This window comes from Phoxinus phoxinus, assembly GCF_949152265.1.
Source record: "Phoxinus phoxinus genome assembly, chromosome: 10".
NCBI lineage: Eukaryota > Metazoa > Chordata > Actinopteri > Cypriniformes > Leuciscidae > Phoxinus > Phoxinus phoxinus.
Genome location: NC_136885.1, coordinates 29,200,333 through 29,225,653, shown reverse-complemented (window position 1 = coordinate 29,225,653; position 25,321 = coordinate 29,200,333). Strand labels below are relative to the sequence as shown.

The window sequence follows — 25,321 nt, the reverse complement described above, 5'->3', positions numbered from 1 at the left end:
ATGCAACACAAAGACAAGTGAAGGGGTGCAATACAACAGGTTGTGTTATATGAAATATCAGCACTTTTCAAACATCGTTCATCCAATTGAACTATCCATTTTCCAAATCACTTGTCTCATGGTCGTGAGCCAATCGAAACTGACAATCGCAATAATATGTGTCGCTCCAAGCTTTTTAATATAGAGAGGGCAAAGGTAGGCCAGAGTTAAACAAACTCAAATTATGTTTGCTCATTCAAAATGAGATCTCAAATTGCTCCTGAGTAAACTGCCCATCTGAGGATAGCATTGGACATTTTTACCAATCAATCTCTCATAAGGGCAAAATTCAACCAATCTGACTACTTTTATAGTTTGAGACACGAATTTAAGAAATATTAATCTGCATGTAGTGGGATTGTTATGGAGGAACGTTGGTTAATTAGATATCACAACTTAAAAGACCTTTTCCTCTCATAACAGGAAGACACAGAGCCTTCCAAGGATTAGCATGAATTAAATAGGAGGAAAGGTGGTCCCATTGATTCCTATAAGCCTGGCTTTTTTATTGAGGGATTAAAGAAAAATGCAACACCCAAGCAAAAAGATAACCAGGGATAATGAACGAAAGTTCTTGTGCTTCGTACAAACTTATGAGTGATGCCTCCCATACTGCCTGTGTTTAATGAGCATGATTTATTTCTCCAGGGAAAAAAAACATCCAGTATTGACTTTCTTAGAAAAGCAAAGAAAGCACCTCAAGGTCACACATTTTTCTAAGATCAACAATATGGGATACGATACCTCTCCGATTAAGTGCCTACGTTTATCTGTCCCATTATCCAGATGTCTTTTTACTGTACTTCATATTCTCGTAATGATGCACATGCAGTGTATCCAAACGCTTAAATCTTGTAAATAATACGTAATGCTGAGCTGTGCAGAACTGGATACACTGTGTAGTCAACAGGAAATTGTGTATCAGTGTCAGTGAAACATGGACGCAGATATCCAGAGGACGGAACAGAACGAGTTTAAGATGTCAGGTATCACTCAGATGCCCTTGCTGTAACCCTGCAGCTCCTCTTGCTAACAGGCTCTCAGAGCAATCGCAGTGTTACTCACAGGTTCAGGCTCACTGTGTAAGTTCACCGAACTGATGTCACAAATGACATTTGAGGTCTTCCAGAGATGATGCTAGATTAAGAGAACTTGAGCTCCCCCTAAAAATCTCTTATTATGTGAATTCTCTTCTTGTTTGATGAAAGCAGCAGATGCACAAAGATATCTGTGGGTTTTTCACTCGAAATCCCCTTCTTACCAGAAGTTAATACATTTAAAGTAAAAGTTTGAGCCTACCTAAGACCCTGAAATCCTATAATTGGCCCTTTTCCAGAGCACCCCTAGGTATTTTTAAAGAGAAAATCTATAAGAGATGCCCGATAATTGGGAATTTAGTGTTTTACCTCTTGAGAAAACATTATGATGTGTGGACATACAGTAAAGTATAAGATTTTTCATATAAAAATGGGTTATCATACATTTATCACTTGAAGGTACAGCATGTAACTTTTGGCCCTCTAGCGGTTTAAAAAAATAAAAGTGCATGCATTTTGCGGAAGAACATTGTTTTGGCTGTGCTTCGGCTTTTCCCTTTCTTAGTTTACGGATATGACGACACAGGCGAGTTATATATATACGCAATTTCCCATGAAAACCATCCTGCCCGGTCTAAAATATAAACGGTAACACTTTACAATAAGGTTCATTAGTTAATGTATTAACTAACATGAACTAACCATGAGCTATACATTTGTTACTGTATTTGTTAATCTTTGTTAACGTTAGTTAATAGAAATACAGCTGTTCATTGTTAGTTCATGTTAGTTCACAGTGCATGAACTAATGTGCACAAGATTTTAATAAAGTATTAGTAAATGTTGAAATTAACATTAACAAAGATTAATAAATGCTGTATACGTGCAATTCATTATTAGTTCATGTTAACTAATGTATTTAACTAATGTTAACTAACGAACCTTATTGTAAAGTGTTACCATATAAACTTATAACAGGCTTACCATAGTGAATCAGGGTAAGACAAAAACACGCTTTGGAAGAAGTATTGATGATGTAGACTTTAAATTTGAATTTGTTTTAAAAAAAAGTAATAGTGTACCTTTAATTATTATTTAAATAAATTATGATTTTATAGATCCCTTTATTAAAATAATAATAACTCTCATTAAAAAGAAAAATAGATAAATTCCAGTAATTATGATTTTTTTTCTATCATACATTTAGCGTTTAATTATTATTTACATAAATTAACATTTTCCCTGTTAGGGTCCCTTGCCATGTTATTAATGTAATGTAACATAATTATTAATTCAAATGAATAACTATTTAATATTAATTTATAATAAATTATAATGCATATATGTCAAAGCAAATCACACGGTCTGATCAATAATACCAATGGTTCTCGTGACGTAAACGACTGCAATGCAGCAAATTGGAGTATATATTCATATTCATGTCGTGAGATTTGAGAGCTATGAAGGGGAATATTTTCAATAAGCAACAAATAATCATTATGGCTTCTGAATACTGGAATATATAGAGCACAAGTCATTTAACTGTCAGTTTGAAGCTTGACAGCACACTATTCACTTTCATTATAAGGAAATGATCAGTGTGAACATCCTGCCAAAGATCTTGTGTTTGACAGAAGAATAAAAATCACGCAGGTTTGGAACGACGTGTGGATGCGGATGACGAAAGATTTGAACTTTTAGATGAACTATCACAGTTAGATCCCCACTGCTAGATCACAAGATAACTGTTCTTCTATTCATCAGCAGTCTTCATGCTATCTCTCACTTTAATCTCTACATGTCCCTTGTCTGCTTTTGTTCTGCCTCTAAGGAACATCTATAGTCTTAGGTTGAGAGGATACGCATTAAGACACATCCTGTGTGTACAAGGTTAATAAAAAACATTTTGAGAAATATCAAAGATAACGAACGATTCGTAAAAAAAACTCTTTGGACAGAAACCCCACCAGAAACCTCCTTTCTTTGCATGATATCTGATAAAAGAACTGAAATGTGATGCCTTATATATCATTGAAGGAGCCCAATCTAATCTGTGAAACACTCGAATGCCCTCTAGACCCTTTAACCTTCATTCACAGGTGCTGCTGCTGCCCAGTACGAATAAATGATTTGATAAGTTAAAGCCCCATTCACCCATTAAGCTTGTCATCTCAGTTTTAGCTGCATATGATAGTAAAGGGCCTAGACCTTTCCCATTATACAAATGTAGGTAGAGATGAAGAGAGCGAGAAAGAATGGAGCAAAGGGAAAGAGAGAGAGGCACATTGATATTACTGGCCCTGACGTTCCCTTTTGTAGTCACATAAAACCATAAGACCGACATAACACCTGAGGAAAAAAAAGATGCAATAGCAACCAATTATGGCACTGCCACAGCCGGGAAATCGCTCGTGACAGTCTTATCCTGCAGGCATGAGCTGGAGGAAAGCTTACCTCTTCAATCTCACACAACATGTGGGCATCCTCACTAAATCCATCACACGCTGACAAAGTCTAATGATAAGGAGGCCACAGAAGGAGGATTCCCACATTGAAAGTGAGTTCACAATCTTCACTCTGACAAACTGCTTATAAAGAGCTTGTGTGGACGTATCCAAAATGTGTTTTTATACTCAGTAGATGTGGATACTTGCACCCAGCGCAGCACCTCTTAGAAAACACTTAAACTTTAACATTGGATAGGAATGCATTTTAGATAAATGCTCCTCTTTTTAACTTTTGATTAATCAAAAATTATTAATTTAGTAATTTTAGACTCAACATTTATGTGACAACATATTTAAAATCAAATTTAAAACTCTGCTGCATTAGCTCGTAATCAAGCAGCACATTTTTTTTTTTAAGTGTTGAGTGAAAGTATCCATATCTGGTATTAGAAAACATATTTTGAATAGCGGTGCAATTCAGCCAAGCACATCAGATTTATATCCCAGTGTAAATTAAATGTGCATATCCAATGAGATAGCAATACGATCGATTTGTGTAAACAGACCCTAAAGACCATAAACTTTAAAAATGTCATAGACACATACTCACTTAAACATAATCCAGCACTAATGTAACAGCAAAACAGTTCAGTGCCCCTATCTGCCAAATCTCCAGTACCTCACACAGAAATAAAACAATATTATGTTGGTCAATATTTGCGTTCATTCAATTTTGTACTGGGAGGTGGGTAAAAATGACATGTGTATAAGCCCCAGGCCCCTCCGACATGTTATTGGAGAAAGATAAATGCAAACAATGTACAGTATGCAGTGCACACACACTCTCTCTCTCTCACTAAGAGGAGGCATTATCATCTCCTCGATGGCACTATTATGCCTCATTGCACTTGGTCAGGGACTCAGAGTCAGGGTTGATGGGAACGAGTGAGTAAAGCTACAGCTGTTACGGCCACAGCGCACTGGACGCCCACTCTCCACCCGAACCTGATGACACAAAGCGGCAGGCAGAGATGAGTCAGATGCTGGATATGCCCGGTCGAGGATCAGGATCAAGAGCTTGAAGCCTCAACAACATGCATTCCCATAGACACTTACAGACTCCTGGATGTACTGATCTGTGCAGTTGGTTAAGCTTTGAGAGTTTGAACTTAGTCAGATTTCTGGCTTTCAGTAAATACAAAAACTTGTCCACATTGCAGCTTATTCTTAAATGGAAATTGGTGATATTTGCATTTAATATTGTATTTGAAAACAATTACATTTATTAGCAGATGAAATAACTTAGGCAATCTTTTAATTTAAATAAACCAATAACAAACAATCACCCATTACAATAAATGCCTCTATCTATCTATCTATCTATCTATCTATCTATCTATCTATCTATCTATCTATCTATCTATCTATCTATCTATCTATCTATCTATCTATCTATCTATCTATCTATCTATCTATATCTATCTATCTATCTATCTATCTATCTATCTATCTATCTATCTATCCATCCATCCATCCATCCATCCATCCATCCATCCATCCATCCATCCATCCATCCATCCATCCACCAATTTCCCGAACATTTATAAAAATATATTTTCAGAAAATTAAAAAGAAGTCTAAAGTACATGTATCCATTTTTGCTAATAATAGCTTATAATAATGAAGACTGTACAGTGCAAAGACTTCGATAAAGACTTATTGATAAAGACTGTTCAAATTAGTCATCATCATCCACAAAAACAACAACTTTGAATGCTTCCTGAGAATGTTTAGATCTTGGAGATCTCAATTAAAGCATGAACTCCAGTGATTGGGAAAGTGGGTCAATTTGAAGAACTTTCTCAACAAGATTGGAACTGTTGCAAGCTCTCCACCGCCAACATATCAATTAGTTTATCCATTGGCAGCCAGAAACCTGCTGTGCTGAATACTAATGCAGCCCACAGGAGGAGGGACACAAAGGCACAGACCTCCCAGAGCATGAGGATCACAGTAGCTGGAAAGCACTGCTGGAGCCAACAACGATTTATACTGAGCTGCATTCACCGTGCAGGTGTGTGTGTTTGATTGCAGAATCTGAAGGTGGAATCTCCTCAGAGATTTTATGTAGAGCATCTCTTATTCAAAAGCTGCTCTTTAATCGGGTCCCTGCACCTGCGCCCAGCGTGGCTTCTGCAAGTCATCAAGCACAAACTCGGGAAACTAACACAACTTATAGGACTAATTATAAATAAATCGTTACTGGCAAACTTACAGCTGGGGACCGCTGAGGTCTAAACTGTAACTAAACTTTTTTACTTGCTATTTGACACTACTATCAATATCATCAATGAAATTAGTGCCAAAAATGTTCCTTAACAATTGATTAACATTTCATCAATGATAATGAAGATGAGAAAAAAATGTGCACATTTTTTTTCAATTACGGTAAATTTGTTCTTCAATTAAATGTTTGAATTTTTAAATGACATTTTTACATTTTTGAAAATTGATAAAATGTTACAGTAATGATAAAAATATACTTTTTTTTTAGAAGAGAATAGGTTCGCAACAGTTTTTACGTTGCGTAACGTTTATGTTGATTAGGCCTAATGTTTAATCAATATATAAAATGTTCAAATGATTGATTTAATCTTTCACATTTCTTGTTAATTAAAATGTAAACATTTAAAAATGTCCTTTCTTTTCTCCTATTGTCCTAGCTAACTAAAAAGTATATATATATATATATATATATATATATATATATTTAAAAAATTAATAATATATATATATATATATATATATATATATATATATATGCTGAGGTTTGATCATGGCCAGAAGGGTCAAAAGAGGCAAAAAGGTGCTTATTATCTCCGTGTCTAATTATGTCTTGCTCTTTGCTGAGCTGAACACTCACAGAATTTGAAATCCTGTTTGGTTTGTGTTTGAGACCTCTTTAAGCGATCACTGTAATTCTGAGGTCAATACACCGCTCTGTGCAAACACAGGGGTGTTGACAGAGTTGCAACAATTATAGATCGCAAAACCCAACGGTTGTGTGCTATCGAGGATTTTCTCATGGATACATGTGTACAGGGGACGGTAGGGTTGGGGAAGCTACTTTAAATCTTGCCAAGCTACATGCTAATCATAATTTACAGTAGTTCAACTACAGTCAAGCTACACAAGGGCGATATCTCTGTGCAAAATTTTATGGACTCAATTCAGTTTGTGCTCTTCACTGTTTTTATCCTGTTACAATATACATTACAAAACCTTTGCAGTGTCAGAATTCATTCGTGTCCATGAAGGAATAATTTATCAACATATTTTGATATATTCACAGTTCAATTAAATATTTAGTCCAGTGCTAAGGGATGTTTTGGTTGTCTGTTTTATCTTGTCTGCATTAGCAACAGAAATCTAGAGAGGCGGAGCTTAGTGAATTAAAGCTACAATGCCATTCAAATGATTTAGGTTTTTTAAAGAAATTAATACTTTTATTCAGCAAGGACGCATTAAATAGATCAAAAGTGACAGTAAAGAAATGTATAATGTTGCAAAATAAACTGTTTCACTTTTTATTCACCAAAGAATGCTTTGAAGAAACTACTTGCCTGCAAATATGGTGTTCCTGGATGGACACTACAATAGGGTATATGTCGAACGTCGCATTACGAAACCGGAAAACAGAACGCATCGCTTCCGGTTCAGGTCTTTTGTATGTGCTTCATGCATTTTTTTACTGTTTTACTCAAGATAACTTAAAAGGAGCGAGCAAAGATGATCATAACCAATGTCCCTCGCATGTGAAGATCGATATTTAAAAGTAAAAAACAAAACAAATCTTCACACTAACGTTAAGATATTTAAATAGAATAAAATGCCAATAACAAAGTGAGATAGGTAGGTTAGCTGATTACCTTAAAATTCCATAGATATCGGCGTCAGTTCATACGGCTGTTAACACTTTCTATGACAAGCGGATGCGATGAGACCAGGTTTCCGGTTTCGTCATGCGACGTTCGACATATACCCTATTGGTCATGACAAAGCGGCAAACGATGAAAGTGATCTTTTCCACGTAAATCTGAGTAAATGTCTCAATAGCCACAACCTCAGCATTTGCTGGTCGCTTTCTGGTGATATGGAAGTTGTCATCTTTGCTTTGTACTTCTGTCACTATGGTTCCAAGGCTATCGAGAGAATAGAAAAGAGGATTCACATCGCATTCTTGTTCATACAGACAGTATTCAAGACGCTTCTGTAAGCTGTTCTATGAACAAGAGCCTTTTATAAAGTCACACGTGTTAATACAGCTGTCAAACACTGACTTAGTGAATACGCCTGTCAAAACTAAACTCACTATCTTTCGGCCAATCTCTCCATCCATTTTATAAACATCTTGTTTTCTCTTGTTTGACTGGAGGAAGCACAAGCAGCGAATCCCTCACAACATTTGTCATTGTCCGAGACAATATCCAGCCTCTTTCCAGTCAAGACATATCAGTGGAACGTGATAAGATGTCTGATAACCCAGTCAAAGTAAAGAGACAGTGTTGTTATTAACTAGTATTACAAAACAATGGATTTTTCGCTATCGTAGATCTCTGAACCTTTGAGCAGTGGGGTGTTTGAAAGCTTTGGGGTTTTTTGACAAGTGGAAAAGTGTGCACATATGAGTACGTGGGGTATGCGGTTAATACTTGACAGCAAACTGAAACATCATTTAAAAAGTGAAAATGAGAGTTAACAAGCACAGCACGACTGCACAAGCACAGCATAAACACAGCTATGAGCATTATGTGCTAAAATGCACTGTAAATTTCTGATCGTACTTAAATGCTGATAAAAAGAGGGAATCGCTTTCTTTTACTCTCTTTACCTCACACACAAACCTTGAACTTTCATTGTAACAGTGTGACAACGAACGAGCATTAGTCCATCACTATAACAAACAGCGGTTTCTAGAAGCTAATACATTATCTGATTAAATTAGTGATGGGATTGTGAAGAACACTCCTTCAGAGTGATACAATGTGTGCAGTTCAATTGGCAAGATTATTAAAGCCATCTTTCGAGTTTGGAGTATCCTTAAAGGGGGAAAAACAACAACATTCTTACATTCACGTCATAGAAAAGTCGATAATTTGTAATGAATGTCTCGGTTTTCTTCAGCGATAACGGCAGAACAACAGAGAAGGCTGACTGGAGCGGTATCTCAGCTACAGTCCCTGTCTCAGTGTTTTCTGCTATTGATCTTATACTATTGTGCTTTACTCAGCTCGCTAACTTCTGAGCTGTGAGAAATCAGCCAATTTTTGCTGAACAGGCACCACAAAACAGGTCGATTAATAACTGAAATCATAAAACACCAGGGGTTTACAGAAGATAGGGAAAATGTAATATGTCAGTGCACTGCAGTCCTTTAAAAGAAGTAAAAGATTGAAATAGTGACAGACCCATCAGAAGTTAAATCACATGAAGTAGCAAATAAAAAAACATCCACATATATTTAGTCTTAACACAATAAAGAAATAGCTTTATTTTTTTTTGTACAAAATCTCCTAAATAGAATAAGTAAATATACAGTATGCATTCCAAAACATTATTTAACTTAAAGTAACATGTAAACCTTGTTTTTTTTACACATCTATCTATCTATCTATCTATCTATCCATCCATCCATCCATCCATCCATCCATCCATCCATCCATCCATCCATCCATCCATCCATCCATCCATCCATCCATCCATCCATCCATCCATCCATCCATCCATCCATCCATCCATCCATCCATCCATCCATCCATCCATCCATCCCTTTAATTTTTTGGTACCAAATCTCCAAATCTCCAAACAAAGTACAGTACAGTATATATTCCAAAACAGTATTTAACTTTAAATAAGTTGTTTACGTAACTTCATACGAATATGAAGTATATAAAGCTAAGGACCTAATAAGCTCTTTAAAAAAAGAAATGAACGCATCCCACTTCACAAATATCGGGTTTGTCTGCAATCAGACCAGGATTGATGTAACAATTCAGTAAAATTCCTCATCCTTTCCAATTCTGCATCCTGTCTGCCGTTTCGATTTCTAACTCGATTCTTAAATTCTGAATTTTGCACAACCCTAACAAAGTATTTCACTGTATTTTTTGTTGATTGTGGTGCACAATATGAAGTTGCATCACAGGCAGATCTTAAAAGCACATAAGCTGATCTATATGGTTCTTGACAGGTAACATCTGTGAGTGTGCGTGTCTGCTTCGTTGTTATCTTACTGAGTTTTCCTGTGCAGCCAAGAGCAGCTCCTCATAATAAAGAAGTTGATCTACTTCAAAGCAATCACTGGGCTTCTCCACCAGCTGGACCAGAGCCTGTCTGATGCTCTCCTCGCTCTCCTGCTTCTGTCTGGCCTGCTTCAGGTACTCATAGACCTTCAGGAACCCCTCCTCTCCAAGCCTCAGACACACCGACCTAAAACACCAAATAAAAGAATCCAGGTCACATTTCTTAGGTCTCAAAAGTCAAATGCAAATACATTCTTTCAAAACAGCTTTCTGTATTTCTTGTTCTACATATTCTACAGCATTTAGTCTCTCAAGTCTGTGGGACAACAGTGGATGCATCCAAGCGGGTCCTCTTGTAAAAACACCCCCTGACAGGTGTTTGGTATGTGAGCAGGCACCGTGAATCACTTTCTTGTCTCAATGTCAGTGTGATCTCTATCGGCACCTCTGGACCCCTCAGCTAGAGCAGAACTGCCCCTCACACACACAGACACACACACACGTGAAATATGTCAACAGCTGGCAGACCAAAAATAGAACGTCTTTCCTTTTCCTTTAAGCAGAGTTAAAAATAAGTAATGCCTTTGTGGATGATTTATGAGTTGATGTAAGTGTTGAGCAGCTTTAGTAAGGATTGAAATGTCCATTTCTTTTTCAAAAAGATAGTCTAGACTAGATCGAAGAGACAGGAGGGTAGTAATGGTCTCAGAGAAGGAGCTCAACAGTGAAGGTCAGATAACAGAAGAAAATGTCATTAATTCCATCTTGGTAATATCAGGAATTGTCATTCTTATGAGGGATAGTGCCACAGAAATCAGATTTCCTTTGGTCAAAGGAACTAAATTAATTTGGACTTTCCAAGACAGGACGCTTCATTCTTCAGGATAAATGTAACATTTTTGACTCAAAGTGTGAAAAGCTTGGAGTAAATGATTGGTTGCTGGCTGCAGGAGCTTAGAGGTTTATCATCTGAGAGGGTTCAACCTTACAAGGTTTGGGTTAGTTCCACTCAGTCCCCAAAAGCCAAAGTAATGCCATCAGGTAGAGGATGTAAAAAAATAACAAGGAACGAAAGAGACAGCTGGAAGAGATGAACGATATCCCCCTGAAACACCCAATTAAAAGAAACACAAGGGGTTTAGAAGATGTAGTGTCTTTCTTTTTGTGGCAGTCCATTTCTAAAGGTACATTTACATGACAATGACGTACTAAAAACGGATGTGTTTTCCTTTGCATTTTTCGCATACAGATGACAACATTGTCAAAACGATCCCTGTTACTGTCAGGCCAGTAGTTGGCGATGCCACTTTGTAAAGAAACACTATGCGCTGAACCCGTAATACGCATGCATCACCTTTTCACAAATTCGAGTTTTTGTAGTTTACACAGAGACTATGACGATATAATTTTCAAAAACGTACACTATAAACCCCGTTTTCATAAGTTTGCATTTTCAGGCCCCTAAAACGTCGTTGTCGTGTAAATTGAAAAGTTAGTTGAAAACGGTGTTATGGAAATGGCCCCTAAGTTAAATGTATTATTACATGTTATCATCTTTCATTCTAGCCCTTTTGTAAAGTCAAGTACTGTACAAACCATCTCAATCTATACAGTCTTGATAAACTCACAAAAGCAGTCCTCTGACAGTATAAAGAACTGTGACATTGATCAGGCTTTCAACCACCAAAAAGATCTATATTCAGCTGAGCACTTACAAAGAAATATATAAATAGTGGGGTTGTTTTTGGAGATGAGCAACCAAGGGCATAACATGACAGATACAATTATGAAAGAATAAAATATTTAAGATACAATGATCAGTTTGACCAAACTATCATAATGGATCATCATAATGGATGATAGTTTGTGACCTTGAAATTTTGATATGTAATAGCAAACAAATCTAACTTGAACTATCTATATATGGCATACTGAAAATTCATTTAAATTATAGGCTATAATAAATACAGTGGGGTTCAACAGTCTTAAACCAAATCGGAAACATGGGATTGACCATTCAAGGAATATGGGAACATAAAACATTTGCAGATGTTCAGGTCTGACAGGCTCAAAATACATTCTTTATGAAACAAGTCAACTCAAACTGCATAATGCTCATGGTACTTTTCAAATAAGAAACTCTCCATACCCATGATAAGAAAAATGCACCCTTGATGAAATATGACTTTAAATTTTTATCTGTATCACAGCATACAGACATTTCCTATTAGAGATAAAAAAAAGTGTTTTCACGAAAAATACACCCCCTGTAGATTGAAATACATTTTGAGAGCATATTTCTTTTTACCAAAGTTTTGTTTTTGCCTTAACTTTGATGCCAAGGGCATTACCCAACAGGAAGTACAGGCTTCCGCATGTAGGGCTGGGCACCGAGTCTCGATACTTTTTAGGTACCGACCCAATTGCCTCGATACTATCGAGTATCGAAAAATGACATGTTGTTCGGTTCCAGATTTCGATACCTAAGGAGTTAACTCGTCAACGTCAGTGCTCAAACAAATACACATGAAATGCACAACGACACGCATAAAGTCGCTCACGCACATACACACAAACTCTATTCACACGAAACACGCGGAACTCTCCGCGCACACTCATATGAGACGCGCGCGCGCACGCACAAACTCTCGACACGCATACTTATGAGCCGCGAGCACACACACACACAAACTCTCCGCGCACATATTCATATGAGACGCGAGCACACACACATAATACCTTAAAGATGTGGAAAAATCGATCAAAAGTGTGGGTACATTTCTCCAGGATCGATGCCAACAGCGTGCGATGCAGTATTTGCGGTAAAATAATTGCTGCAAAGACCGGTACCACGACAAACACGATGAAGACCTTGACAGTGCACGGAGTAAACATAAGAGCAGAAAGTTGCTCCGTCTTCGACTGGTAAATGAAGAGATATCTTGTTGATCACTCGGACAGTGTTTATATTGCAATAAATAATAACCTACTGAATGTACACTGCCGTTCAAAAATGTGTTGGTTAATGGTTAGTCAGAATTTTCAGTAAGGATGCATTAAAGTTATCAAAGGTGACATTAAAACATGTGTAATGTTACAAAATATTTCGTTTTTAAATAAATGCTTTTCTTTTGATTTTTTTTTATTCATAAAAGAATCATGAAAAAAATTATCATAGTTTCCAAAATATTAAGCAGCAAACTGTTTTCATATTTCTGAAGGGTCATGTGACACTGAAGTAATGATTTTGAACATTCAGCTTTGACATCACAGGAATAAATTACACTTTGAAATATATTAGATACGATTTTAAATTGTAATACTATTTCACAATATTACTAAAGTTTTACTGTATTTTTTTTATTTAAAAAATCAGCTTTGGTGAGCATGAGCGCTTTATAAAACATTTTTTATTCCTTTGTGCACTGGCTAAGGAGCATGAGTCAAACTGAAAAAATAAAACTAAATACATAAAAAATAAAAGTTTTTCTGAGGTAATATGTTATGTAATCTTGTTAAAATGGATTTCATAAAATTGGTATCGAAAAAGTATCGTTAGGAACCGGTATCGAAACTGAGGTATCGAAATTGGCACCGGATCGAAAGATTTTGAACGATGCCCAGCCCTATCCGCATGAGTGATATTATAAATAACAAGACTTTAAAACACACAGAAGCAAAACAGGACAAAGAAGGGCATCATTAAAGAAATCAACTACTTTGAATGTAAGGCAGCATTTATGAATTGATTATTCATGTATGACTGTCAAGGGGAATGATGATTGAATATTAAAGAGGCAGGGTGAATACTGTCTGATACGAGATGAGGGGTGACAGATGAGATTATAGGAGAAGAACTGAATAGAGCAGGTAGGTGGAGGTACGGGTTAAATGAAAGGAGGGGGTGTTGAGAGGCATTGAATAAAGCATAAGTGGAAAATGACCAAAACGACGTTTGTGAGTCATTCTATTTTTTACATTTATTAGCTCATATCTGCATATCACTGAGTTCAAGATCTCAAAAAGCTACTGTAAAACAAGGAGCAGTTATTCAGGTACGGCGCTGATATATATTCAAGCTAAACCGAAACGTCCTTTCTAAATCAGGCCAAAACGAAGTTCGTTTGGAGACTCAAAACAGCTTGCCGAAGCGAACTTTCTGGTAAAGTTTGCGCCAGCTGGTAAACACCTTCGAACTACCATTGGTCCGTGGTGATTACGGTATAGGTAGGCGTGCGCTGAGGCTCCGCCTTCTTTGACGTGGAAATCTTCTCCGGTTAATTTCTTCTGTTCAGTCCGTCGAGGTCGGACATCCGCAAGTAAAAGCATGAACACACTGAGTAACTTTAGACCAATTTCCAAACTTCCCATTCTGTCTAAAGTATTAGAAAAGGTGGGCGCCACATAATTACAGTCTCATTTGGATAAAAACAAATCTGCACAAACGTTTTCAGTCTGATTTCCACCCTCTCCACAGTACAGAGACTGCTCTTTTAAGAGTAGTGAATGACCTCCTTCTTGCCTCTGATTCTGATGTCCTCAGCCTCCTGGTCCTCTTGGATCTGAGAGCAGCTTTTGATACTGTTTGGTATTCAGTAGACCCATCTCGTCTAACTGTTATCGGTAGCACTGGTACTGTCTTTTAGTGGCTAACTTTATATCGCTTGGATAAGCAACAATTTATTAGTATTAATAAACCGAAATCTCGCTCTGTTACTGTCCTGTGGTGTACCTCCAGGATTCGTTCTTGGTCCACTTCTATTTCATACAGTATATGCTTCCTCTTGGTCAGATCATCCAGCATAGTTACATTGATGATAAATAAATCTATCTTACCTTTCAGCCCAATACTCTTTTTTTCTTCCCCTTCCATCACTTCCTGTCTACAAGATCTCAAAGTACTGTATGGATGGCTCAAAACTTCTTAAAACTGAATACTGGACAAAACAGAAATTCTGTTAGTGGGCCCTAAATCCTTTTGTCTTACTCTTATGATTCCAAATTTGCTTGATTCCAAAATATGCTTTGAAGCCCATATCAGTCACCTTGTTAAATCCTGTTTATTCCACCATACGCAAAATACGACCGTCGCATTCAATTTAAAATAGGGGACTGTGTCTGTAACAGAATACCGTTGGTCAAGTATTTCGAACTTCTTTGTACTCCCAAAGCGAAGAACGGAAAAAAAAGTTGCTGCTTGTACATCTGGGCTTGTAGGGTTACTCGCAATGACCAGATCCACATAGAATTTGTGCACTTTTCGTTTTCACATTTTCTGTTTTTATCGTTAGGGGAATTAGGTGGAATGTTATTATTCATCCCAAACCTCACTGAAACTCTTGTTCCTGAATTAAAGCAAATCCTCACAGGCAACATCCAGTGGCCATCCAGCATTCCCAGATGACTGGAAGTCTTTGGGGAGGAACAACTTCCAATTAATGTCAATGGTGCAGATTCCGTGTGGGCCTGGTTATGACATAAAACATCTGTGCACTCATTTCCTGAGTCAGACGTGTAAAAAGACAAAAATCTAGGCCCAAGAGCCTTATAAAGGATCATTTCAGTAATTACAGAGAGAAAGTGACATGAAGTTAGAGAAATACTGAACTAATTAGCATATGAATAGTAGATGTAACAATGATGAACTGATAGGGTGTGGATTATTTTTATCGCTCCAATTAGAATATTGATTGTATTTCCAGGACCATTACACAAAATGGGTGCCATTTCTGTTCCACACACACCCACACATACACATACACATACACACACACACACACAGAAATCTTATATTGCCAAATAAAACTGTAAAAGTGTTACACTTTACCCGTTACATTTTCCGAAGACACAAATTTATCAAACGTCAATAAAAATATATTCATATAATGTTTAAACTAGTACAGAAATGTATTTTAAACCATATCATAGAACAATCCTCCACTTTGGCCATGCCAAACTAAACTATTGCAACCAACCGTGCTGTTCTCGAGTAGGAAACCTGTTGTCCCTACTTCTCATTAGTTCAGTTATTGCCGTCTTAACATCATATATAACAGGTCACCTGAGAATGTCAACTGTCTATGGGAAAAGTTATTCCTTGAGGCTGACACCAGTCATACCTTCAGTCATTTCATACAGGTGTCAAGCCTGATGAGCAGCAGACAGCTGCTGATGCTGAGGAATGGCAGGGCTTCAGTGATCGCAATCCTCCAGCCTGCTCAATCCTCTGCAGTAATGGGGACGGGATATGAGCATGTGCGGTCTGGGATTAAATCGACTGTGCCCCCCCTGCCCACTTCAGCGTGAGGTAATTGCTGTCTCCTTCTCTCCACGCTCCCCTGGAGTCCCCTGTGACTCTGGAAATTTGAGCACTCCAACATGGTGAAATGGAGAGAGCAAATTATCTTACTTTATGAACCGCATGGAAGTTCATTGAGTTCATTTAAAGTGATTTTAAAGTGGCCAGTCATGAGGAGGTTACAGCATTGTCAAACATTGTCTTAATTAAAAGCGTTTTAAAACGTCATTTATTCCTGTGATGGCAGAGCTGAATTTTAAACATCCTGTCTTCAGTGTCACATGATCCTTCAGAAATCATTAAAATCATTTGGTTTGTCTGTCTGTCTGTCTCGATCTCACGGCAATTCGTATTTCGTACGTATATTTACGAGGTGGCTAATTCGTACGTATTCTTACGACCTCACTCGTATGAATTCGTACAATTTTTGCTACATGTAAATCGTACAGATTTTACGAGTTGCCCAATTCGTATGAATGACCTACCCCTGACCCTGCCCCTAAACCTACCAATCATTGGGGTTTAGACAAATCGTACGATTGGTCGTGAGATAGTGTTGGTCTGTCTGTCTATCTACTATAAATAATAATAAATTAATGTAAAAATAAAGATCTGGAACAACAGAGCAAATTATGACAAAAAAAAAAAAAAATGTTAGTAGGCTCAACAACAATTCATGCTGACGTATCCTTAAATGAACCGTGTATATATATATTATAGTTACCTGGATATTCATACATTTTCCAAAAAAAGAGGTATAGAGAATGATCCAAAATTCAAAAAATCAAGAATTTCAAGATAAATCAAGAGGCTTAATAAGTCTGTCCTTTCATTGTGAAGGACAACGCGAAATATGCTAGTCATAAGGTTCAAGACATGGTAAAAGGAGAATCAATCAGACCCCTCTGTTATTATGACTCACGACTTTGTCAAGAAGCCAAGAATAAACACAATTACAATTGAGAGGCCTTTGAGATCCCAAGGACCGGCCCTCTTCAACGCTGTTGTCTCATAAGTCAATTTCAGACATTGCCTTCATATAAGAGAGGCGTTCCTTTCCAAGTCGGCAAACTCGCTGCAAACTCGCATGTAAACACATGCCCACTCATAGTCCATTTCCAGCTGATTAGTGGTGGTAATCAAGGCTGAGCTGCAATCAGTCCCCACTCCCAGCATGATAAACACAGCCCTCCACCCGCCCATACACTCTCAGCCAAACCACAGGCTCGTTCTTCCGCAATCACCACTCTCCAAACCCTGGGCTAAAGCATAGAGTCTTACATGCATCTACAGCTCTGGGCTGTTCCGTCGTCAGCTCAGACGTTTTCCAGCCGGCACCGGTTCTCTCCTCTTACTCTGATGAAAGAGAACCTATATCTCTGTGAATGTATGCTGCCTGCTACTGCTTTGATCAGCTATTTCGGAGAGGCGTAATGAGCTGCAGTCAACAAAAGAAGTCCCACTAAGGATCAACGGTAGACGCAATACAGTGCGCTAACAAGTTTCTGAGAACTCACGCGTCACGCAGAGATGAGCGAGGTGAAGGATGAGTAGTGTTATCGTCATCAAACGATCACATCAAACAACATCTACAGGAGAAGATGCTTTTGTTTTATGATATACCCGTGAGTGCAGTCCTCAAGTTATTCCCCAAATGCACATAGTGTATAATGTACTGAAAACGAAAGAGTTATATCTGTCAGAAGGGCTGACTCAAGATTATTCAACCTTTTAAGAGCATGCTGGACTTCAAATTGGAGCTTGGGTTCAAAAGTGGCTTTTAGAAGAAATGGGTTTCCTTTAAATAAAACCAATGAGTTAATACAGGCATGCATCTGTAAGGGCATACAGTACAAGAGTAAGAATAAGATTAAAAGCATCCATTGCTTTCAAGGTCAAGGTTTTGACATGGAAATGTACAGTAATTAAATTAATCACACATGCTGTGAAAGCCTAATAGTTAGTCTGATGACATCTGGCGACCAAGTATTATATGTCCATTAACAGAGCAACAAATATGGGTGATTCTTCATTTGCGGGAAATTAAAACTATTTCAAATGTTTTATTTAATTGGATTTAAGATTAAATTAAATATAAATATTAGATGAATAACAAACTGTAATTATTTTTTTAGAAATGTTGCATTAGCAGCTAACTAAAATTAGTACTAAAAAATGCTAAATGCTAAAAAATGTACTAAAACTAAAACTGAAATAAATATATTTTAAAGCTGAATAGAAAAAAGCCCCAAAACAAAAGCACACAACAAAATGACTAGAACTTAAACTAAAATATAAAAAGGAAATAGAAAAATTATAAATGTTAATACAAACTAATACAAAAATGACAAAGCAGGATTCTTCAGTTGAGGGTATTTATTGACCAATGTTGTTATTGTTAATTAAAACTAAAATTGTTTTCATTAATGGAAATAAAGATTAAATAAAGTATAAATATTAGACGAAACTGTAAAGAAAATGAGAAATGTTGCCTTGGCAACTAAATAAAATAAAATAAGCTGAAGTACTGAAATCATTCAAACTGAAATAAATATAAATTAAAGCTAAAAAACTAAGAAAAATTACAAAATTAATAGAACTTAAAGCTGCCGTCGGCAACTTTTTTTTGATCAAATTCAGTGAAATTGACACTATAATCCGACAGAACAACATAAATAAGGTGGTTTTAGAAAAAAACCCGAGCTTCTAACTCCACCTGGAGCGTGTTATTTTGTTTTGCAAAAATCCACCGCTCCCGGATCATCGGGTGTAAACAGTGAGATCAGACTGTCAATCACAGGTCGTGCACAAATCACAGATCCCCCTCCCTCGCGCAGACGCGGACGTTACAAGATCACATGCACACGACACGCCTGAAGTTCGCCTGAAGATTGTACGAAGCGTGATTGCAGAGAGAAAATCTAATAACAAGCTTCCAATTCCTCGGTTATTGCTATCTATGGATAGATTAGCCAGGGCAGCCTACCTCCGAGTCTATGGTGTTGATCGATGCTGAAGACGGACGCATTCACAGAAAATCAGGTACACACGCACTGACGATGGGCGGGTGCTCGTTGGTAGTGGGGGAGGGGCATGAGAGTTGTAAACATTCAAAATATTGTCTAAGTCCACTCAATCTGCCAGAGTTGCCGACGGCAGCTTTAAAAAACAAACATAAACTGCTTTTGACTACATGAACTCTTGGAAAATGAAACCACATTTCATCTGCACATCAAGTTAGCGAGCTGTCAGATAACTGTCATTTTACAAAAATAAAAGGAAATGGACAGTTAGTAATGACAGCTAATATATCTGCACTCAGTTTATAATGAAAAAAATATTTCTGATCATCAAACTGTCACTTCTCTGCCCTGAAGTCATGTCTCTTTCTTTTCCATCATAAAAATATGTATATAAAACCTCTATTTATCTCTAAAATATTTTGTGTGATGGTAATGACAGCAGAATCTGGGACAACAATGCTTTGTTATAATGTTTTTTTACAAATTGTACACAAATATATATATATATATATATATATATATATATATATATATATATCAGATCATTTTTCTTTTTCTTTTAAAATTTCTCATAAAAATTTCCATGTAATTTCCCTCATTTGCACTTTTTAAACATTATTATTGAGGGGAAGTTTTAAAAAGTTTGCCCAAAATGAAATGTCAAATTTACCTTTCAGCATTCCTTTATTTATTAGTCTCGTGAATGTCTTTTAAAGTAGTAAAGAAACAGAATAAAACAAGTTTAACACTATTACAATATGCTTCAAAATTATATAGCCTATATATAAAAAAAATTCTAATTCATCCTAGAGGACTGAAAAGTTTCCTTATTTGATGAATCACCCATATGATTATTTCTCTGAAAGTACCTTCACTTGAAAAGTGACAGAACTGAAGAAACCCAGAGAATTGTACTTGTTCAGCACTAGCATCAGTAACACCTGAGAATGAGAGAAATGCTGCATCTGAAGAATAAGACTGTAGCGTCACCGCACAGCTGAAGAGAGGCTGTGTGGGGAAAATGCAGCTGCTGTAAATTGGTACCTGTGCTCTCCTTCGCCCTCCTCCTCATCTTTACGCTCTTATGAGGGCTGCGGAGAGCGAGCTGACAGCCTCTAATTCCTGCCCTCACAGGAAGAGCGCTTCTGTTATTAATATCTTCAGCCCACACTCAGTAGGGGAGCCACCGTCAGGAGAGGTTCAGCAGTCATGCTAAAAGGAAGCTGATACTGGAGTATAGTGTGGTGTGGAACAGAACGGCACAGCATGGAATGTACAGAGTGGTACGGTTTACGCTGTGAAATGGTACACCATGGTATGGAATAGAAAAGTATGGTACGTTAGGGCAGGTTTTTTTAACTGGGGTCTGGAACCATACAATGTAAAAAAATCATATAAGTTAAAGGGTCAGTAATTACTCACCCTCATGTTGTTCCAACCTCATAAGACTTTAGTTCATCTTCGGAACACAAATTAAGATATGTTTGATTAAATCTGAGAGCTGTCTCACTCCTCTATATGTTTTTATTGTAATTGAAACTTGCCGGGCCAGAAAGTTATTAAAGACATCGTTAAAATAGTCCAAGTGACCACAGTGGCTCAACCATAAGTTTATCAAGCGACGAGAATACTTTTTGTGCGCAAAAACAAAACCAAAATAACAACTTCATTCAACTATTCATTTTCTTCTGTGTGGGCCTCTGAGTGAGTTCACGTAGTGTAACAGCGCAGCGCTTCTGGGTTGTACGTCAGAACGTAGGCTCACTATTGGCCGATGCTGGTCATGTGTGATGCTGCAGGCCAATAGTGAGCCTACGTTCTGACGTACAAGTTTGGGGTCTCTTTTGCTCACCAAGGTTATATTTATTTGATCTTTTATTTTATTTGATTAAAAACAGAAATATTGTGAAAGATTATTACATTAAAATTTTAGTTTATATAAAATATATTAGTTTTCAGCATCATTACTTCAGTCTTCAGTGATCCTTAAGAAATCATTCTAATATGATGATTTGATGCTCAAGAAACATTTCTTAATACCAATGTTCAAAATAGTTGCTTCATATTTTTTTTGTCCGTATCCTTTGATGAATAGAAAGTTCAAAAGAAGAATAATTTATTTGAAATAGAAATAGCTATATCTGAAAGTAATAATTTCTTTTAAAAAATTATAATAATCATCATCTAACTGACCCCAAACTTTAGCAGGAAAGAATTTGCAGCTCTTGTGGAGATAATAAAGACAGTGAAGAAGAAAACAAGCTCTGTAGAGAAAAAGATGTGTACAAACAACATGAGAAATGAGAAAAGAAGCTGAATAAAATGACAAGAGAGAAAATGACAGAGGTGAATTCAGGAGGAAAAACGGAGACGCATCTGTGCACAATAACCTGAAAGACAGTCAGTTATCTGTAGGCATGCATCACAGATGACATTCCAAGCAGAAGCTCATATTAAAATGCAGCTAAATACACCACAGGGTGGAGTAACCAAGATTATTGGGTTTATAACACAGCAGGCACATATATTGATATGTACAACAGCGTACAGAAAGACCAATAAATATGCATTTTTTGTGCTTTCAGACATTTGTTCACGTTAGGAAATGCTGTTCAGAGGCCCCTAAATTTAATTTTGAATTCATATAATGTTCATACGATGCTTATATAATGCTTGAATCGAATCACACATGGAACAGAGATATACAAAAAGGAAATTGGTACCAGAAGCTGCCCTTGCAATCTAACGCAATTTTTTACGAAAATTGAAATAAAAGGAAATGACAAAGCCATTAAACTGCTAAATGATCATTGCCAAAACAATCAAGATCCAACGCTAGTTTTAATGGCATTTTTAAAAATGCATTTTATTTATAGGTGATGCACTTTCTGATACATCTATTCCAGTATTTCTGATAAATCATTGGAGGAGTTCAGCACTTGGCTCATGCTGTTTTTTTGTTGTTGTTGCTCTGAGCCACAAATCTGCCTGGACCTGTGCAGATCAGACTCAGGCTTTAGGGACAGGAGAATGGCAAGATAGGGTTTTAGGAGCCTCCGGAGATTCAAAAACAGAACGGTGTCAGACGATATGCTGACTGCAGTAGCAGGTGGATTATATTATATGTAAAGTCGTGGTCTTTCATGGGGCTCGTAAAGCAAAGTGACTTTTCAAACCTGTATGACGTACTTTTTTGTTCATTCAATGGAAATCAATGGTAACCAAAATAGTTTGGTTACCAACATTCATCAAAATATCTTCTTTTACATCATGCAAAAGAAAGTCGTACAAGTTTGAAACGACATGAGGGTGGGTAAATAATGGCGGAATTTTCATTTATGGATGAACTGTCCTTTTAATGGGTTTTTTATTAATATGGAACTGAAATGATTTGTTAAATGATTGCCTACTCTAAATAAGAAACTAAAACTGCCAGTAGGTGATGGTAAATGTTTAAATGAGTAAGTCATTGAGTCATTCATTGATTTGATTCGTTTGTTCGATTTGGCTGTTTTATTCAGTAATGAAATGGCTCTCTTTATGAATGGGGCATTGAATCGTTGGTTCACCCAAATCGTCAAAAACGTGGATTCAGTCAGTAATGAAACACCGCTGTGTTGCTCAGAGATAAACAACAGTTCTCCTGTGGCTTTAGCTAACATTTTCGTTGGCAAAACTGAGCAAAGACAGACAATATTGTGTCTAAAATACAACATTTCACAACGTCTTATTAATTAAACTGTTGTATTTAAGGAATATGACATTTGTACTCATGCTATTCAGGGCAAAAACAGCACACGTGTGCTACTCGTTACTCGTGTGATATTGCTTAACTACAGTATACGATATAAATCTGAGACAAAAACTCATACAGGGGCATTTTTGCCCCAATATCTTGAATTTTAGGGAAAATGCATTCTAACTGCATTTTAGGCCCCATAATGCAGCGAGTTGTTGCCATGCATCATGTTCGTCACCAATCAACTGGATGAAATGTAAGATGAACTACGCAGGTCTGGGGCAGGATGGGTGTTTTAAATGCGTTTATCGTTTCAACGTTATTTTTCCATGACAAATTTATTAAATTAACGCATTAAATAATATATATATACATAGAAACTTAATAACTAAACAGGGATAGGTTGTCCATAAATATGTTTCTGAGCATGAAGGTAAATGCAAATTTGAGTGGATAAAACTCGGGTGCCTGGGGAATGAGAGAAACTCTTACAGGTGATGGCTGTGAACAAGTCAAGGATGAAACACTCACTGTCTCATCCGCTCTATTCTGCCCTCAGCCATGGAGGTATTGATGCTGCTCACTCCCAGAGAACCCAGCTGAGGCTTCTCTTCCTCTGCTTCAGCTCCTGAAACACACACAGTACATGTACACCATCAGACAAGAGTTTGGACTGACTTCACTTGTCTGAATTTGTATATGTTTCTGGACTTAAAGTTACCATGAAATCAAAATGGACAAATGTTTCATCCACTTCCAGTTATTTTAGTTGTACAAAAACAGATTATTAAGCTGCTTGCTATTGCAAACTGATATTTGATATCATATTATTTCAATTTATCATTATAATCAAACACTGGTTTGTAGTGCAAACAGCTTTACCGTTTATTCTAATAGTAATGCAGATAATAAAACAGATTAGTCTCGCACATTCAGAGAAAATAGCTTACTTCCGTTGCAAAATAAGGTGGACGTAAACCGTACATACAGTTCAAAATAATTTCACAAATATTTACACTTCAAAGAAATGCAACTCTTTTGAACTTTCTTTTTATAAAAGTATCCTGAAAAATTGTATGTGGTTTCCACAAAAATGTTAAGCAGCACAATTATTATTATCAACATTGATAATAATAAGAAATGTCTCTTGAATTAGAGAAACAAGAAATGTTTCTTGTTTCGCTAATATGCAAATCAGCAAATGTTAAAAACTTAAAATTATTACAAATATTACCAATCCAATTTTTTTTAACAGTAGTGTATGTACATCAAACCAAAAATTATTCAGACACCAGATATCATTTTTTTTATTGTTTTGCTAGTGGGTGCAGGACACTATAGTAAGTGAGGATAGCAAAATAAAAGTAAAATGTGACATTATACCCAAAAATTCTTCATGCAGTGGACTACCAGCAAAATGTATAAAGATTTGGGACCAAAAATTATTCAGACACTTTGACCTGACCATGTTTTGCTTAAGTGTTTTTTCTTTAATTGCTAATGCGACCTTTTTACACCTGAACAAAATTAAGCATTGGTTGGTAATTGGTTGACCTAAATTGGTATAATCTAATTGTCTATTATCTAAATAACAGCTATTCAACCCAATTCATTTGTGAGACAGTCTGGATGGCCAAAACCAGTGAAATATCAACTGATTTATTACAATTTTTAACAAATAAACTGTGATAATGTGAGAAATGTTGAAGGTGTCGGAATAAATTTTTGTTTGACTATATAAAAATGAGTTGTGTTTCTAAAAAGTGAGAGGTCTGAAACTAAAGGAATCTGCCTTATTGATTCAGTTTATCACAGAGATACATTACAGTCCTAACCTGTCTATGATGCAGGAAAGCTGTAGAATATTAATATAATAAAAAAAGAGATAATCAAAAGCAGGCAACACCGCGCATCTACTTCAGAGCAATAAATGTGTTTATCTGAACATATTTTTCAGGTTTATTGTGAATGTTTATGAGCAAATCTCTAATAAAAAGGCCATTTTCATGGCAGAATATTATAGTTTACGACTTGCATTATATTATAGGCTATTAGAGAATAATAGAGGACAATAGGTACCAAGGGAAGACATTTTACACAAGTACATCAAGCAAAAGGTTTGGTAAAGTTTTAGCTACACTTTTATGTAGACCTGTGCTGAATGAAGTCAGAGATGTGAAAGTGGAGCTCAAGCAGAAAGCTGCATTTCTGAGCTGTCAGCCACAGTGACATCATGTTACGGTTCACCAAACCAAACCAGGTTGTGTGTGAGTGTTTGAGAAGCCAGCAGGTGATGAGGGGACACAGAAGTCATGTGTCAGAGCACCTTGTGCATTGTGTTGTGTATGTCAACTGTGTGTTTGTGTGTATAAATGTCACTGTTGGCCTTTTGCCAGCATAATCATAAAATGAATAGCACTGTGTGCACCACTTTGT

General features: G+C 36.7%; 1 protein-coding gene across 5 annotated transcripts in view; it reads right to left on the bottom strand.

The window, feature by feature from the left end:
- The window catches only part of nek11 (NIMA-related kinase 11), a 94,521-nt gene that overhangs the window by 30,722 nt on the left and 38,478 nt on the right, over window positions 1-25,321 (bottom strand). The window contains exons 15-18 of one of the 5 annotated variants that reach the window (XM_079625464.1): window positions 23,417-23,513; window positions 9,817-10,012; window positions 7,647-7,725; window positions 5,677-5,716 (exon numbers count right to left, since the gene is read on the bottom strand). In XM_079625464.1, the coding sequence (XP_079481590.1) occupies window positions 7,687-7,725; window positions 9,817-10,012; window positions 23,417-23,513 (332 nt within the window). In that variant the 3' untranslated portion in view covers window positions 5,677-5,716; window positions 7,647-7,686. Of the gene's footprint in view, window positions 1-5,676; window positions 5,717-7,567; window positions 7,726-9,198; window positions 10,013-23,416; window positions 23,514-25,321 lie in introns of those variants that run through there. The other 4 variants (XM_079625463.1, XM_079625462.1, XM_079625465.1 and 1 more) reach the window with 4 other exon arrangements.